Source organism: Sciurus vulgaris (genome assembly GCF_902686455.1).
Source record: "Sciurus vulgaris genome assembly, chromosome: 13".
Taxonomy (NCBI): Eukaryota; Metazoa; Chordata; class Mammalia; order Rodentia; family Sciuridae; genus Sciurus; species Sciurus vulgaris.
This window is the reverse complement of record NC_136474.1, coordinates 49,684,582-49,704,040: the sequence shown is the minus strand read 5'-3', so window position 1 is coordinate 49,704,040 and position 19,459 is coordinate 49,684,582. Positions and strand designations below refer to the sequence as shown.

The 19,459-nt window shown below is 33.5% G+C and overlaps 1 protein-coding gene across 7 annotated transcripts in view; it reads right to left on the bottom strand.

The window, feature by feature from the left end:
• Positions 1–19,459, bottom strand: part of RBBP8 (RB binding protein 8, endonuclease) — a 127,471-nt gene that overhangs the window by 32,831 nt on the left and 75,181 nt on the right. For 6 of the 7 annotated variants that reach the window (XM_079108338.1, XM_079108339.1, XM_079108333.1 and 3 more), the window contains 7 exons: positions 18,081–18,147; positions 10,661–10,845; positions 8,472–8,576; positions 4,982–5,082; positions 3,067–3,179; positions 1,125–2,007; positions 917–1,043 (listed from right to left, as the gene is read on the bottom strand). In XM_079108338.1, the coding sequence (XP_078964464.1) occupies positions 917–1,043; positions 1,125–2,007; positions 3,067–3,179; positions 4,982–5,082; positions 8,472–8,576; positions 10,661–10,845; positions 18,081–18,147 (1,581 nt within the window). The remainder of the gene's footprint in view (positions 1–916; positions 1,044–1,124; positions 2,008–3,066; positions 3,180–4,981; positions 5,083–8,471; positions 8,577–10,660; positions 10,846–18,080; positions 18,148–19,459) is intronic. The other variant, XM_079108337.1, reaches the window with a different exon arrangement.

Below are 19,459 nucleotides of genomic sequence, written 5' to 3'. Positions count from 1 at the left end.
AAATTATTTTAAAAGTAGGAGCCATGTTAATCTTCTCTGTATTGTTCCAATTTTAGTATATGTGCTGCGGAAGCAAGCACGTCAATAAAAATTTTTTAAGTTAAAATAACTTTGGAGAGGTTTTCAATGTACTATATGCAGATATGAGACATAAAAACCATATCAAATGTAGCTGCAGAGTGTGAAGCAGATTCCAATTAGAATGAGAAAAGTTAAATAGGTTTATTATAATTTCCCTGCAGCTAAAATAAGTGTTTAATAAAAGTTTTCATACAGAGAATGAAACTTGTTGAAAGAGCAAGTAAAGAATGTGCTTTGGGAGAAAATGAAAGTAAGTCCAGAATGAAGGACGAATTTGCCACTGAAGAATAATAATATAAAATATTGCATGTGAACTACAGAAATATTTGATAGCTTAACAAACAAATCCCCAAAGGACTCCTTTAACACAGTAAAATTATGAAAAGATTTATCTAAATAATAGGGCAAATAACGTTTTCAAGCAAGTTTGTATAGGTTTTTAAACATACAAATGTAAACGTTTGTATATTTACATATAAAGCAAAGAAAAAGGACAGATTATCAGGGTGAGGAACAAAGTTTGGATGATGAAAGTTCTAATTTTTAGTTTTTAAAATTCTATATATTCAGATTTTTAAAGTTTTTGTAAAGGAAATAAGAAAAAATTATGTAAATAATCTACAAAATCATTTATAAAAGTAGATACTCAAATATCAATTTTTTCAAATAGCACAAGAGCAGAAAAATCACAGGTAAAATGAAAACAATAAGAATCATCATAAGCAAAAATCATGCAAGAGGAAAAGATTATTTTTCCTAAAACAATTTATTCAAAGAATTTAAATGATATCCTAGCCATTAAAAAAGACTAGAAATCCTATTTATAACATCGTACCTTGGTTGTTTTGTAGAGACTTTGTTTTAGCAATTCTACAGGGATTTAACTGAAGGACTGATGCAAGTTCACATGCTCCTTGGACTGACTGGGTTTTAATTTTTATTGGCTCATGAGAACCACCACCCTAAACAGAAATAACCATCAGTATCTAAATGAAAGTACAAACAACCATTTTAATAAAAAGCCTTAGACATTTAATACAAACCTTCATGTCATCAAAATGACTCTCTGTCTCCAAACTCTCACGTGGACATAGAGGGATTTTGAAGACAGGATTTTCTTCTTTTATCTGTAATGGTGTTTTGTTGTTTGGTGAGGATTTATTCAAGGACTGGAGGATACACTCCTGTAAACAGGGCTCCTCTGAGGAATCTTTGGGTAATACGCAGCTCCCATCCAGGGCTTTATAGCCTGAGGAAGAACCTTTTGGAATGGGCTTAAAAGCTTCATAGAGAGTCACTTGCTTAAATCTGTTTTTAAAGGTCTCATTTGGTTGGCTTTTCTCTTGACGCTGAACAGCTGAAAATGGATCAGAGAGGTCCAGAGGTTTATCCATCACATGGTCTCCATTCATGGAAAACTGACTATTCATTGGAAAAGGAAAAGCATTTTCTTTATCAAAAGAGGCTTGTGGGCAGCTTACTTCATGCTCATTTTCTTCCTCAGTTTTCTTCCTTTTGGATGTTCTGCTTTCCAAGGATTTCAGGGGCACCAAATGTTTATCAATAGTATCTTTAATGTGATCAGTGCTATCCTGTTTACCTATGGATTCACTTATATTTTTATTTATAAGTATCTGCCTATTAGAAGATGACTGGCTAATGACCTTGTTCACTTCAGACCCAAGACTATGTGTATAAAGGGCACTATCTTCAGATTTTGATCTAGGTTTCTCTGATCTAGAAATAGAAGTATTGCTAAAAGGGGCTGTTTTCAGAAGATTTTTTTTCCCAGTGTCTAAAAGAGAAGGGGATAAACTTGTATTCAAACACAAACTACTTTTCACATTAGAAGTAGCTCCAAATACAGGAGATGACACCCGAGTAGTCAATTCTTCTTGAGGAGTCTTTGAAGTAGCATCTGAAAATCTAAATAAATAAAGAATGATAAAACTTGATTTCTACTAAAATAAGTAAAAACAGGGTAAAAATTAAAAGACAGGCATACAGAGAAAAGCTTTGCTAATAGAGGAGTAGTAGTAAAGCCTTGTCTACATATCAGAAGCAGAAGATTAACCAAAATTTAAGATACAGTACCACTACTGGCTTTATTTCCATTTGGCAGACAAAATGATACAGAAAATGTGTTTCAATACCATAATATTCCTAGCTACAAGTTTCTTCTAAGTAATTTAAATAGCTTCATTATATAAAAATATTTAATAAAAAAAGAATTTTTTACTCTTTAGTGCTGGAGATTGAACCCAGTGCCTCTTGCTTGCTAAGAAAAAACACTCTGCTGATAAGCTACACATTCAGCTCCCAAATCCTTATACTATAGAATTAAACATAAATTAAGACCGACCTTTTCTCTAGTAAAGGAAATAGCTGTAGAAAGGACATTAGATTAAAGTTTTAAGATGTGGGATGGATTTCCTGGGTCTAGCACTTAATAATTAAGTGACTTTAAATAAGACATTTAACAATGATCTCTTGGGGATGCATTTTTGTTATCTGCTTCCCCTAAAGAGGGTGGGAGGGTATATAATAAAACTTACCTTAACGAGTTACTATGATGACAGACCAAATGTAATAAAGCTATCTAAAAACTGAGCAAACAAAATACTGTGGTCATTATAGATATTATTAGAACGGATGTAAAAATGAGATGTAACACAGTCTTGGCAGTTCATCCAAGTTTACAGATATATTCTGTATAACATCCAGTGCTTGGAAATATGAACACAGAAGGGATAACTGAGCTCCCAAGGTTGGGAGCTCTTAAATACTGTTTGATGAAGTACAAAAAATATATAAAAATAATATCCACCTCTCTATTATATGCACAAAAGCTCTCAACAGGTCATGAAGTGGAGACACATTTAAAAAAATGAAAACAGGCAGAATAACAAACTAAATGCTGATGGAGAGAGGATTTAATTAACTGGTTTAAAAGCTCTGGGATTTTACCAGAGCGCCCCAAATTACCTTAAACTATCTTCAGTATTTCTCGTAGATTCTTCAAAAGGCTGTTTCTTATGATTTCCTTCCAAACACTGGTAGAGCTCATTACCAAGAGGGCTTGGGGGACCTTGAGATTCCTTCAATGGTAAAATAAGAAGCACACTCACACAATGGAATATTATACATCCTTAATAAGGAATAAAGTATTGAGTAAATGCTATGATGTGAACTAACCTCAAAAATATGCTATGGGAAAGAAACCAGATTCAAAAGACATATAATGTATAATTTTATATTTATATGAAAATATCCAGAATAGGTAAACCCACTGAGACAGAGTAGACTGGTGACTGCCATGGGTTGAAAGGTGGGGCGAATGAAGACTAAATGTTTCAGAGGTATGGGGTTTTCTTCTGGGGAAAAAAATGGTTTGGAACTAGACAGAGGTGGCAGTTGCATAATATGGTGAATATACTAAATGTTCCTGAATTGTACACTTTAAAATGATTAATTTACATTATGTGAATTTCAACACAATAAAAATGATGCATATTACATTTAAAGAGAAAAAGCATCAAGATGTTACAAATTTATCAATCTACATTGTATCAGTGGTATATAAAACTCCAATGAAAAAAAATACTACTAAGATGAGGGAAAGAGATTAAAGATGAATTCAAAAGGATTCTTTGAGAGCAGTGTTTCTTACCCTTAACGACATACAAGTTGGGGATTTATTAAAATGCAAGTTCAGTATACCTGAGATTTTGTACCTCTAACAAACTTAAAAAGTGAAGCAGATGTTGTTGGACTGTGGATCATATTCTGAGCAGCAAGTCATATTCTTCTTTTTTTTTTTTTTTTCAAAAAGGTAACAGGACTTGAACTCGGGGGGTTTAACTATCAAGCCACATCCCCAGGCCCTTTTTGTATTATATTAGAGACAGGGTCTTGTTGAATTGCTTAGAGCCTTGCTAAGTTGCTGAAGTTGGAATTTATAATTCTCCTGCTTCAGCCTCCCAAGTCACTGGATTACAGGCCTGAACCACTGTGCCCAGCTGAAGTAAGTCTTTTGATGTCAGCTTCCTTAGTATATTTTGTGTCTAAAGTATTGACTTGTTAGGTTTATGGATAAGAGGAAATTAGAAACCATTAAGACACATATAACTTTCAAAGATTTTTTAAAAAACCCACTATCATTTGAGGATATATCTAAAAAAGAGCAAATAATCACATGTGATGAAAAATCAATTAAATTTTCAGAAATTTGATAGTAGGACAACTTTATAAGAGTATGTATACATTTACTAACTAAAGAAGAGGAAAACTAATTTAAAGTTGTGTCAAAACAGAATTTGTTAAGATTTAAGAATTCAAGTTTTCTATTTTCTAGGAATCAATTAAGAAAAGAAAGAAAAAGTAAACTTGTCTGATGTAAGGAAGTATTCAAATAATGAAAACAACAGTGGACAATCTCTGACCTAATCCCTAAGAATTAGATCTAGCTGAATTGGCATTTTTTGGTAGTCCCAGGAATTCAGTCTTTTTCCAAATCAAAACTCAGGTTAAAAGATGTCAAAAAGACCCAATAAATTCTGAAACCAACCTAAAGGTTTAGGTCTTCTTTTAGACATAAAGAGGGTGGCAAGAAAGCAGAAGAGAGGGAACAAGAAAGAGGACTGACAAAATAAAACCTCTATGCCATTATTATTCCCCCATAATTTTGACTCAACCCATTCCTTAAGAATTCTAAAGACTCAATTTCTGGAACTATATAAGGGAGATAATACAAATGGGCCTTTCTAACATTAGTTTTGTTCTAGGCTTTTATTCAATATCTTTGAATAAAATAAATTTTCTCTTGCTTAATTTTTAAAAAACAGATCTAAACTGACATATCAATTAACACATACTGTTAACAAACTAAATGATTACTTACAGATTCTTCTTGAACACTAAGTCCAAGTGTTTCAGCAACAACTGTAGCCAAATTAAAAGATGATGACTTATCAGTGGGATAACTGCTTGTTTCATGTGTTTCTAAGTAAGAGAAAAACAAACCAATTAACTCATAGAAATTACACGTAAAAATTTTATAAAAAAGTAGGGAAAGTCTCAAAGAACCAATTTATAAGATGGCACTAGAGCCAGGTGTGGTGGCACAAGCCTGTTATCCCAGGAGGCTGATGCAGGAGTATTGCAAGTTTGAGACTATCCTCAACAACTAATTGAGGCTCTATGCAACTTAAAGAGACTATGACTCAACAAAAACTAACAAGGGCTGGGGATGAGCTGGGAATGGTGGTGCATGCTTATAATCCCAGTGGCTCCAGAGACTGAGACAGGAGGATTGTGAGTTCAGCTAACCTCAGCAAAAGTGAGTTGCTAAGCAACTCAGTGAGACCCTGTCTCTAAATAAAATACAAAATAGGGCTGGGGATGTGGCTCAGTAGTCAAGTGCCCCTAAGGTCAATCCCCAGTACCAAAAAAACAAAACAAAGCAAAACAAAGGGCTGGGAATGTGGTTTGGTGATAAAGCACATCTGGGTTCAATCCCCAGAACTTGGGGTGGGGGAAGGCATTGGACAAATTTTCAAGTTCTATTAATGAAAGTCCAAAGTATCTACTATAAATAGCAATAAATTGCAGGATTCCCCCCCTCCCCTTGGTACCATAGATTGAACTCTGGGCGCTCGACCACTGAGTCACATCCCCAGCCCTATTTTGCATTTTATTTAGAGACAGAATATCGCTGAGTTGCTTAGCACCTCACTTTTGCTGAGGCTGGCTTTTGAACTCCTGACTCAGCCCCCAGAGCTGCTGGGATTACAGGTGTGCGCTACAGTGCCCAACAAGTTGCAGGAATTTTGCACCCCCACTTGCTAAACCTTTTCAGTCTTCTATTTTTCCTAAATGAACTAAACACAGTAGGTAGATTGCTTTTATTGACATGGATTTGTAATTAAACCATATTTATGTTTTGTGAATACAGTGGAGAGGTTTTCAGCACTGAATGTTTTTCGTTTTAAGCTAACACATATTTACATAGGAATTGTCTATATTCAAGCATTGTGTAAATTTTATATATTTAGAGTTCCTATAACATAGTAAGTATTTATGGAGTACCTACTATGTCCTAGGCATTATGTTTTAAGCACTAGATGAAAAGAAAAAGCTCTGTTCTCAAGAAGCATATAGACTACAGTTGAAAGGTAAAAAGAGATATAATAAACATTTATAAAGGCGCACACAAAAGGTGACTCAATACAGTAGGACTCCTAAATCAGCCTTGGGGAAATCAAGGCAAGCTACATAAAGTAATGCCTACTGACCTTTAGGAGAAAGAGGGGTGTGGCAGGTTAACTAGATGTGGGGCAGGGAGTAGGATTTTAGGTATGCTCGAGGTCCCAAATACATGAAACAAAATTGCTTGTTGAGGAACTACATGAGGTTTAATTGCTAGAATCGAATCACAGAAGATAAAAGTAGTAGGATATGAGCCTAGCTAGGTTAGTTAGGGATCAGATTATGCTGAGTTATTTAGAATTTCTCCTGGAAACAATGAAGAGATATCCAAGAGTTTTAAAGGGAAGACAGAAAAAATAACAGGGTTAAAAATGTAACAAACAAGAAGTAATCACTAATAGGCAGGGAGATTCATTAGATTACTAAAACAGTCTTGGTGGTAAGATGCTGATGACCAAAAATAATACCATGGGGATACAGAAGACTATATAAAACAGACATGCAGGAGCTGTAATCAATAAGACTTAGAGGCTATTTAGAAACATAAGTTGAGGAAGCAGGAATATAGAATGATTTAGAGATTTTCAACTTAGGGAACTCAAAAGAGGTGTGTATAGTATCATTCATTGAAGTTGTAAAGGAAAGGAAGAAAAGTAGGTCTGACAGGGAAGTTTCCATTTTGGACATGCTGAAGATGAAGGATGTTAAGAGAGAGGTGTTCAATAGCAGGCACATACAGTGGTTTGGAATCTGGAAGGAAAGTCTTGGACAGAGACACAGATTTGGGATTTATTAGCATATGGGTAGTAGAATAGTGATTCTACTACTAGAGAGTCCCCCAGAAAGATTAAAAAAAAAAAAAAAAAAAAAAAAAAAAAAGACATGAGCAGGTCCAAGACCACCTAATATTAGGAAACACAAAACAAAACTTTTGCCCTTCTCCAGTTGGTTTCTTCTCATTTTCATAATCTCTAAATCAAAACAGCTGCAATAATATTGCCTGCAAGGGGTGAAAAATGGCTTTTAGGGGGCAAAAATGTCTTATGCATTCTATATATGAAGTACAGATATGTATAAAGTACATAAATGGAATACATAGCATTTTTGCAATATTAAAATTGTGTGGGGGTGAGATGAGGGTGTAGCTCAGGGGTAGAACACTTCTCTTGCATGCACAAGACCCTAGGTTCAATCCCACCACCACCACCTCAAAAATAAAAAAAAAAAAAAATCATGGGGGAAGTGATTTGAGGGGAAAAAAGGATCACTGGGCAGGGGGAGTGAATATGTGGAGTTAAGAATCACTGTCTTACATAATGGAGTTCCTCAGGGCTCAATACTTCAACTTCTCTCCCCATCTACATTGACTTGCTTGGAAATCTCATATAGTCTTATGGTTTTGGAAACTATGCTGTAACTTCCCTATGTACCTTCATCCTAAGTTTCCCTAAATGCAAATTTACATCCACACCCCATCCAAAATCTTTATCTGAATATTCAATCTACATTTCAAACAGTATATTATAAAAACAAAACCCCTTTCCTATCCCTCAACCCCAAAACCCTGCTGTTTCCAGTCACTTTCATCTCAGTAAGCAGCAACTTTATTTTTCCTGTTGCCCAAAGGATTCTCCCCTTTACTTTCAGTTACACAGGTTTCCTTAAAGTTTCTCAAGTAAATCGAATGACAGTTTCTTTGCCTGGGATGTTCTGTTCTCAGATATCCACAAGCTTCCCTCGGTCTCTGCTGAAGTGTTGCTTTATGAGTGAGGTTTTCTAATATCCCTTTTATCCTGTTTCATTTCTTTTCAGCGCACTTGACTCTACCTGACATATACTTATATTTTTCTTTCCCAACTAGATTGTAAATTCCACAAGGGCAAGGGCTTGTTTTGTTCAGTGCTTGATATATAGTAAGCACATAAAATATTTTTTGAATAAATGAGTAATCCATAGTAAAGCCTTTCTTACATAATTAGCAATTTGTAGTAATATGGATAAAGATACTAATATTAATTAATACTAGGATAACATTATTTGCCGATATGAAAAGACTTCTAGGCAATTAGTAACATAAATAAAATTGTATGAAAAATATCCTTGAAATTGTCTAATTCGAACTGCTGGTTAACTCTTGTCTACCAATAATCACAAATTTTAAACTTAAAATCTCAATATCTTACTAGTCACTGGAGCTTGACTTTGATCACAAGTGTCAGCTACTAGAATTTCATTTTCATTAGGCTTATGGTGAGGATGAGTTGAAGCCCTGGAGATTTTTCTTAATTCTAAGAGGGGGAAAAAAGAGGAGAGATTACGTAACAAACAAAATTATTGTCAAAATATTACTCTGATAAGCTAATAAAATCCTGCAGTTAAATGTACAAACACTATTTTACTGACATAATTCTCATATTTTAAGAAAAAGTAATAAGTTTCTTTAGTTTCACTAAGAACAAAGCTAAAAGTTAGGCAGTGGTGGGACCAAGTAAAATTGAAGAGACAAGTTTCTTCTGACTAAGATGCCTAAGAAATAACATTTTAATGTTTCCTTTTCTCCTGTGTCTGTTACAAATCAGCAGGTTAATTTAAAATACGTATTATTTTTATCTTACATCACTTATCCACAATCTTTGTTTAAGAGTTTTTATTTTCTGTAAGGCAATCCTGAAATATTTCTACCGTTTAAGGATTTACTTCAAAGAAAACCAAAAGGACAAAGTAAAGAAAAACACAGCTGGGGCTGGGGTTGTGGCTCAGTGGTAGAGTGCTTGCCTAGCATGTGTGAGGCACTGGGTTCGATTCTCAGCACCACATATAAATAAATGAATAGAATAAAGGCCCATCAACAATTTAAAAATATTAAAAGAAAAGAAAAACAGAGCCTAATTTTAACTTGAAAATAACATTAAAAAGCACTATACATCTCAGATAAACAAGTAAACATGATCAGAATAAAAACAAGGCTAATTAGTCATTAACCCACTTAAAACTTATTTTTAAAAAATTTGCATGGCTCAAAAGTTAACATATCTTAAAGCCAAAATTTCGGTTTCCAAGAAAAAAACGATCAGAACAAGAAAAAAACAAAAAAATTTAAAATATATGCTTCTCTCACAATGAAGAAATAAACTAGAAGCAATAATGTGAGATATGAAAGATGTTCTAGTAAAGAAAATTGCTGTGGTTTGGTTTCTGGATATGTATATAGATGAACTTAAACATGATCTAAATTATATGATGATTATCTGTAATGATTCATGTCCTAGTAGCAGACTAAAAGGCCAATTTATGTTTACTCCTTCTAAAATATAAGATCTAGATTCTATGTTTTTATTTAGCTGCTAATTGCAGGTAGAATTTTTAACAGTTCTTTGGTTTTCCACTAGATGGTGATGCAAACACATATAAAATAAAGAAAAACTGCCAATTTTCCAATTTCAAAGAATAAAGATCTACTTATTCTTTTAAAAGCAAAGCTACTATCAATAATGCATTTGTACTATACAAATATCTCCAGAATTTCATATATTACTTTCCTTCAATGCTTTCCTTATTACAAGCAGTTTAGGTAACAAATTAAAATCTTCACCATTTATTATTAATTAATATTAAAAGGAATAATTATTGTATCATGTCACATGACATATTTCAGGGTTATATAAAAAGATAGTTTCAAAGAATTTTGTAGAAATGTTAAACTGGTCTGGAATTAAAAATCTGTCACTGATAATTCACAAAACATATGTATTATGAGGTCATTTAATTACCACCAACTGCTACAGATTACAACAAAAATAACAAGTAAAAGATAGCTCCAAATGGCCACAGTACCTGTGGGCAAGCCTTGGAAGGTATGGAAGTGTAGAGCCAGGAAAACCCGTATGTTAATTTTGATTTATCTACTTTTATGACAGTTGACCTTGAGTGAATTTTTAACATATCTAAACATCTCATCAATAAAAGGAGTTAACACCTATCCCACAAGTTATTGTGAGAATTAAAATATAGTAATAATGTACACAAATCAATCAGCATATTAATACATCCAAAACAGGAGGTGGAAATTAACATTCTTTTCCTCTTTCCTTCCATCCTAGATATGTGCACATCAGAATATTTTTAAAATAAAAAAGAAACTTTCTTATATTTATAAAATGCTGAGTATTTACATATTCAGACAAGCAACACATCTACCCATAATACAGGCAGAAAATGCCCAGTCACTTTCCTAATAGAAGTTAAACTCAACAGGTATACCATGGGTTACTGAACAATGACCGTCTTCCTTCTACTAGACTGAATAATGTAAAAACAATGGGCAAATACTTTTTTTTTTTACAAAACCAGGTAACTAAGATACAACTCTAACCTTTACCATTTGTATAACCAGGGTACTCCAGTTTACTCTGTGCTTTTTCCATGTATCGGACATGGAGATTCTCCTTTCTTCGTAGTCGGTTAATGCCAGAAAATGAAAAGGCTGTTATGGGTGAATCTGGAATAACATTTTCCTCACATTCAAGTCCAGCTGCTTGATGCTGTTGTTGATCCTTCCTAGAGGAAGATAACAAGTGAAAGAAAATGAATTCGACAAGTATTTATTAAAACATCTACTATAAGGTATGGAGGTATAGCAGAACACAAGTGGGAAGACACAAGAATGTATGTACTCCCTTGCATCTAATATTCCAAATCCAAGGATTAGAGAAGCATGCAAATAACTATAATACCAAGTGGGGAATATTATTGTGAGAAGTGAAACAGAAAGTGTAGTCCTTGGCACCTGAGATGAAATTAAAAGTATTTCAAATGGCAAAGAAGTTTAGCAGAGGACCATACGGTTTGAGTAAAGGAATGCCCTACAGCGTACAGCGTGTTGGATAAGAGCAAGCAAGAACTACAGGAAAGGAAACTGAGTAAATGTGCCTATAACTGAGAAAGCAAGAGGAAAAGAACTAAGGTTTAAGAGTATAAAAGTAAAATGACAAGTTCAAAACAGTATACCACAAGACGGGTACAGGAAAGCAAGGCATTCAATTAGACAGTTAACTATAACAGTCCAGGCCAGGGCTTCTGTGGTTTGAACCAAAATACTGGAAATACATATAGAAAGGAAAGGACCAATGGTAAACACTGTGGTGGTAGAATCAACATTACTTGGTAAACTGCAGATGGGATAATAATACTGACATTGATAACTGCCAACCTTTGCTGTGTATTCGCATCACCAGAAACTATTCTAAGTGCTGCATGTGTCACTTTAATTATCACAATTGTGTGAAACATTATTATTATTATTATTTTACCACTGTGGAAATGAAGAAAAAGAAGTCAAGTCACTTAAGTCAAAATAGTAAGGAACAGAGACAAAATTTAAATTTTGGCAGACTTCTAAAGGCCCCTATTGTTAACTATTCAATGTGTTATTCACTATTCAACAGTTAACCTTTGTTAACTATTCTGTACTAAGGATACTTAGTGTAGATCATAAGTCTAATGACCAATTATGGTAGACTTCAAAATTTGAGTTTCTATCTCAGCTTCTGATTCAGGTCCCTTTACAGTCTACTCCCAAAACATCAGTTACAACAGTCCTATTAAAATTTAAGCCATATCAATTAAGTCAGATTAAAACCCTGCCACATATTCCAATTCACTAAAAACACAAGCCAAAGTCCTTTGATTAATCCCCAAAAACCTACAGGATTTGTTTATCCTATCCCCTATTAACTTTATCTACATTAATCTTCCTTGGGTTTCCTCAAACACACCAAGTATAATCCTACTTTAGGCTCTTTGTTCATAGCTATTCTTTACTCTTTTCCAGGTATCCACAAGGCTAATTACCTCATTTTTATATCTTTGCTGGAATTTTAACAATCAAAAACACAAACCCCTTCCCACACCCCAGTTTCCTGTTCCCTGTTATTCCGCTCTATTTATTTTACCTATAGTAAATATGCTTTCTAACAAAGTATATAATGTGTCTCTGCTCACTTATTAGAATGTAAGCTTTAAGAGAGTAAGGCTCTTTGGTTTACTGATGAATTACAAGTACCTACAATAGTAATCAAGTAGTATGGACTGCATGAAGATTTGTTGAATGAATATGAGACATTACCAGGTGCTACTCAAATAAATTTATTCTAATGTATATGTTCTTGTCAACTCAATTCAGGACCAGTGGTACTTAAAGATTAAGTTTGGACTGAATTATAGTTACTGAGTAAAATTAAGTCATCTCACTTTCTGGCATCAAACCACTACTGACCTTACTGGCCAACCAATTATTAGCAGTCAGTCAGTCAGTCTTTACATGACCAAAGTAGATTACACTCCTATTAATTTGTGATATTGTTTCAAACAAAATACATATGAGAATTTTATAAACTATGACCAAGAGAAATTTTTAAAAATCACTGGAAGAACAAAGGTTAATGTTTCCTAACAAAGATTCATATTTTAATTTCCTGGATAATATTGATATTACTTGTGGTCTATAACTCTATATTCTATGCTAAGGAACAATTTTTAAAACTAATATCTAATTTAAAAAAATTACTTTTAATTGATAATGATTATAAAATTCATGGGGTGTAATGTGATGTTTTGTTATGTTTACATCATGGAATGATTAAATCAAGTTAATCAACAAATCCATCACTTCACAAATTTATGTAGTAATATTTGAAATTTACTTTTCTAGGAATTTCAAAATATACAATGTTTCATTATTTATTATAGTCATTTTACAATAGATTAATATTTAATTTTTAGTCTCTTTCAGCAATTCTACCCTTATTTTGGAAAAACAGAGTAAGCTAAAGTCATATGAGAAAGCCTTACAAATTAATGGAGCGCAAAATCTATCTGGCCCACCTTTAACTAATCACGTCATAGTGTACTTTCCTATTAGTCATAAAAATTCAACCTGAAACACAAATGAGTCACGAGAAGTAACTGACTTCCTGGCAGTGTCAATCTACAAGTATCTGGGATGACAAAAAGGGAAAACAAACAAACACCCAAAAGATTAAAACCAAAACAAGCTCCAAACAGAAGTACTCAAAGTAAGTAAACAAATGCTGGTTTTGTCCTTCTTTGTCATAATAAGGGGAAGAAAAAAAATACAACCAAAAACTTCTGTGTCTTAACCAAGTATATTCTATAAAACAAGAGGTCTCTGATTTTCTGATAAAATGTACAAGTTCATGTCATAGTTTTTGATTAAACTAATTATGCACCTTGTCATTCTTTTGCTAAACGTTTTTGGTTATTTTATTTGTAGGCCCCCTCTTAAATCTTATCAAATCTGTTTTAGTTGTTCCTTTCCCCAAAGATCTACAAAGGATCCAAAGTTTCTCTTCGTAAGGAGTCAACAGTTTTTAACATTCAACTTTTCTTTCTCCACTGTGAATAACTTACAATTCCAGTTAAACACAATTTAAACATAAGGAAGCAAGGTTAAAACCATCACATTCATTTAAATCTTCTAATTTTCAAAAAAGGGAAGAGGATTCCCTGAAGTACAAAGCAGTGAGCCTTATACACAGATCCCGAGAACCTTATAATTTTATCATATGAATAATTAAAGTAAGACTAATTTTTAGAAGTAGGGCTATTGAACCAATTGAGGAATGTTTCAACTTATACCTAGCTCAAGAATGCATCAATGATTTATTTCCTTGATATCCTCTCACCACAAACAAAAAGAAATATAAACAGTACCAATAGAACAGATTCCTGACTGACAAAAATTTTTATTATTTGCAGTGCTGAGGACTGAAACCAGGGCACTGTCGCTGAGGTATCTTAGCCCTTTATTTACTTATGATACTGGGGGATTGAACCCAGGGCTCTTAACCACTGAGTCACATCCCCAGCCCCTTTTACTTTTTATTTTAAGATAGGGCCTCATTTAAGGTGTTTAGAGCATTGCTAAATTAATGAGGCTGATCTCCAACTAGAAATTCTCTTGCCTTAGCCTCCCAAGTTGCTGGAATTACAGATGTGTGCCACTATGCCTGGTGATACAAATCATTATTAATGAAGAAAATCTGTATGGCTTGGCTCAGAGCTTCATGCTCAGGCACACTTTGTTCAACACTAATGACCTTGATGAAAGGCACCGAGGGAACATTCACAAATTTGTGGAAGACACAGGTTTAGCAAAAAAACTAACATTTGAATGTTAACTATAGCACTGGAAAAAGTCAGCATATGAAAGACTCCCTCTAAAATATGCCAAGGCTAGAATTATGGGCCAAATCTAATAAGATACAACAGCAGGAATAAATGCTTGGTATAAATAAGACTACTGAACTGAGTTAGAAGAGAGAGAATCTGTACTTTGTCACCTACAGGTCAACACTGTGTAGGTAACCTGCTGAAGCAGTTTTAACAAGACTATAGAAAGGGTATATAAAGCCTGGAGGTATATCTGGGTTCACTTACTAGTTACACTGAATGTCATTTAATTTTCCTGAGAGCCTTGGCTTCCTTGTCTATAAAATGGGTGTTTTCCTATTTCCTTTTTAAAGGAAGGTGTAATAATCAAATAATATACACAAAGATATAACCCAGTGCCCAGAAAATTAGTAGGTATTTAATAAAAGTGCTATTACCTTGAAATGAAGGAGCAGACTAAATGATATGAGGTGTCTTCAACAAATTGTTATGAAACTATGACTTTGAAGCCCTGTGTTTATAACTAGAACAGCAAATTCACAAGTAGAGGACAAAGAAGACACTAACTTAAAGTCTGAGTTAATAAAGGGGGAGGTGACAATACTGGTGTATTGGTCAGACTATATCTAGATCATAGAAGTCTTAAATAAGATACTGGTAACTAAAACATTAAAGAAAAATGGCAGTTTGAAAAATCCTGAAGTAGTGCTACATGAGGAACAGTTAATGAAGAGCAGATATTTACTTTAGAGAAGACAAGACTAGGAGAGCCATGATAGGTGTCTTCATGTATCAAAAGGCACAAGGTGGCAAAATCAGAATGAATAAACATAATTTGTAAGTAAGTGATCCTACACAAGCTCAGGAAAATTTTTCTAATAATTTCATCTTGTTAAAATTAAACAGACTAGAGAAACAGTGAACCTATATTAAAGGTATTTCAACAATTTCATCTTTGTTAAAAAAGATGTATCAGGAATTTTATTATAGAGATAAGGGTTAAATGAAATGAATTCTACAGTCCTTTGAAATCTTGTGTAGATTCCTTGAATTTTACTGACCCATCACATCTATTTCCTAATACATAACTTAATTATTTGTTTTCTGTGACTGGCAGAGCTGACTCTCTTTATTTTTCAACTTTATAACAGCAAATTTTTAATTGAATAATTTCTTACTCTAGTGTCACTTAATAACTACCCTACCATATAGATGACATATAAGACATCTATAACATCAAAACCAGCTCAGGAAGGTCTGGGAATGTAGCTTAGTTGTAAAGTATTTGCCTACACATGTGAGACCCTAGGTTTGATCCCCATCACTAGTGGGTGGGAAGGAATACCCACCTCGAGCGGGTTAGAATTACTGCACTTAACAAGAAGTTGTCAATACTTTTTCTACAGTTAGGGAAATTTCAAGCACTAGTAGCATAACAATCCAGTGGTTCAGGTAGTCAGAGGAAATGAGGTTGCCTTTACATGATTAACTTGGCTATTTTTAAAAAGCTGCCAACCATAGAGAAATTTGAGGTGAGTTAGTGACAAAATTGGCTCAGGAGAATCACAACTATCTTAAAACAACTATCTTCATGAAAGATCTGAAAGATACATTACTTCCTACACTGTTCTGACTAAGCATGTCCTAAATAAAATATACATGCTCTGAACTTGTCTATATGATTAGTTTTTATTGTAGCCTTTACTTCTTTTGTAAAAATACCAATTTACTTCAACAGGAAAATCTGTATATTTAAGAACACCAAAAATAAATTCTAAATAATTAGAATTCATATTTCTATCAAGCAATGACAACCTAGTTTCAATATAATTTATACACCTTCGCTTTTGAGGTAATTCTTTATTAACCTTTATATACAGTTTCTTATCTATCTCTGCTGTCATAAATATCAAGGTTGAGGTGTTCAAAATACCATAAGCTACATGTACGAAATCACTTCACATAGATTAACGCAGGTTACCAATCACTTATCTGAAATCCTTGGAACCAGTCAGGATTCAGAATTTAGATTTTAAAAAATAAAATATAACACAGAGCATATATAATTACACTTCCAGTGCAATCTGAGGCACTGTCCAGTAATCAAATACACTGGTATTTTCACAGCAAAACATAAAAATATTCACAAAAAGTGAGATAAATAAAAATAAAAACTACCAATAGTGTTCTAGGACTTGAGATGAACTTAAGTTGTGAATAACAACAACAACAAAAAGAACCTTTGTGTTCAAATTAAAAAACTGTGGGTCTATCCCAGAGTATGAATAAAATTAGAAAATGCTGACATTTTCATACACATATTTTGTAACTTCAATCTGATCCCACAGCCTCCCTTCATCGTCTATTATCCTCCCCAAAATTCCCTTTGGCTATCAGTGTTCAGTGGACTGATAATGTGGAAGGAAGAAATAGCAGAATTCTACTGGACATCTACTACCTAAAAGCATACTGATAAGAATGTTATTTCCTCCTGTGAAACATGTTTATACACAGAAAATAACTATCCCAAGCCAAAATATCTGCAGAGTTTACCAAAGCTTTTATAAGTGTCTACTACTCGAAAGCAACAGGATCTTTAAGAACCCTATAACACCATCTGGACTATTCCAGATTCTAAGTTTTAAAAAATACCATAGATCTGGGGTGCTATGTTGTGCCATTAGCTCCAGCTACTTGGGGGACTGAGGCAGGAAGATGGCTTGAGATCAGAAGTTCAAGGAAAGCACGGGTAACAGAGAAACCCTGACTTGCCATCCCCACAAAAAGTAAATAAAATAAATAAAAAATACTATATAATTTTCATATAAATGGGAATTAAGGGTTATCTCTACCCTGAATTAGTTAAACCAAATCAGGGGGAAAAAAATCTTTTAAGATAGAGTAGCACAGAAAAGAAAAAAGGAAAGAAAAAAGTTTTTTAAATCAGAAGATATGAGTTTAAGTGATGGTGTGATTATTATACACTAGCTAAGAAATCACAGGCAAGTTATTTGACATTGCATTTTAGTTTCCCCATTTGTCAGAAAGGGTAATAAAATTACTTTGCAGAGTCAGAGAAGAGATTAGAAGTAATTAACATAAAACACAGAAGGGCAACTAGCATGTGAGAGAAGTTATTTTTATTCTTAAAGAGAAATGAATGAGAACAGAAGAAGGAAGAAGTTCTAACAGGCCAAAGAACTCAGGAAGAGGAAATACTTATTCAGTCTGCTTTATGAAGCTTCTGAGATAGGGCTGGAAGAGGGTAACAAAACTCAAATATTTATTTGAAAGACAAACATTTCAATAAATTCTCTTTTATAATAAATTATTATAAAATAGCTTAATTAAAATGTTGATACTTTCTTTCACTGTACACTCACACACTAACCTAAGAGATGAATGCGTATTCTTTATATATATACCTCCAAACACAAGAATGTAGTGATATTATTTTATTTTTTTTAATTGTAGAGCACTTTGTAAGTTTTAAAAATGAAACCTGCAACTCTTAAGATACTTTCACAGTTTGAAAGCTAAGTAAAATAAAAAAAATTGGAGGAAAATAAAATTTTCTGTTAAGATTTAGGAAAAATACTTACTTGATTTTCTGCTGCAGTTGTTCAGAAAGCTTTTTATTTTCTTCCTGGAGAGAATTCTTTTCATTCACTTAAAAACAATGTGAAAAAGGCATATAAGACAGTTATAATAATATCCATGTAAGGTTTTTAAAATAAGATCAAGACTTATGAAGAAATTAGGATTTCTAATTCTAAGTCATATTATTTCAGGTTGATGCTATTGGGCAAAAGTAATTTGTTACCAGGTATATATTACAACCTCTTCATATTGTGCCATTTCCATGTGATTAACTGATATATTTATGTAATGTCTCTGGCAAAAGAGAGTACTTTATGTACTAGAGATAGTCTAATACAATGAAGATAAGAAAAAAATTCCATCTGGTTACTCAGTCCTAAATTTCAAATACCAACTTAGGAAGAATCACTTATCTCAAAATAAATTTGATCACAAAAATAATATAACTGCCAGAATGGTGGCACATCCCTATAATTCCAGCTACTTGGTAGGCTAAGGCAGGAGGATTACAAGTTCAAGGTCAGCCTGAAAAATGTACTGAGACGCTGGCTCAAAATATAAAGGACTGGAGGTATAGCTCAGTGGAATGGTGTTTGCCTAGTATGTTCAAGGTCTGGAGTTTGATTCCTAGTACAATAAAATAAACTAAAATCCTCTAAAAGAACTTCTCAAGTATGCATCTCAGAAAGGATAATATCACAGAAGAAAAATGAGAAAATAAGCAAAGAAATTAAGAAACACTAAAGTCTTAAAAAAATCTGGGGCTGAGAGTGCAGCTTAGTGGTAGATAGAGCACCTTCCTAGCAGGTATAAGACCCAGGGTTTGATTCCTAGTAACCCCTCCCCTACCACAAAATAAATTAAAAAAAATTTTTTAAATGTCTGAATAAAAATAAACTTTAAAAAGTATATAACTTGTAAGACTTTAAAAATGCAGAAATGAAATAGTTAAAATAGCATGTAAGTTGAGAAGGGAGTGATCGGAGTCAGCATATTTTGAAGTCTGTATTATTAAGATGAGGGTAAGGGTAATAACAGAAGTAAATAGTTTAAAAAAGTAAAAGATCAAAGTTCAGTATGTGGGAAAAGTAAAAAGAAGAAAAGAAAACAGCATTAAGAAAGGGATTTCCAGGATTCTAGAAAGGTAGAGGCAGTGATAATTTTTCAATCTCTCCAAATCTTTACAAAAAAAAAAAAAAGATGGAGCAGTCAGATGTGGTGGTGCACATCTGTAACGCTAGCTACCTGGGAGAATGAGGCAGAAGTATCTCAAGTTGGAGGCCAGCCTGGGCAACTTAGTGAAACCCTGTCTCAAAAGCAATGACAACAACAATAAAGGGTATGCTAGTATGTGCATATGGATTCAATCCCCAGTACTGAA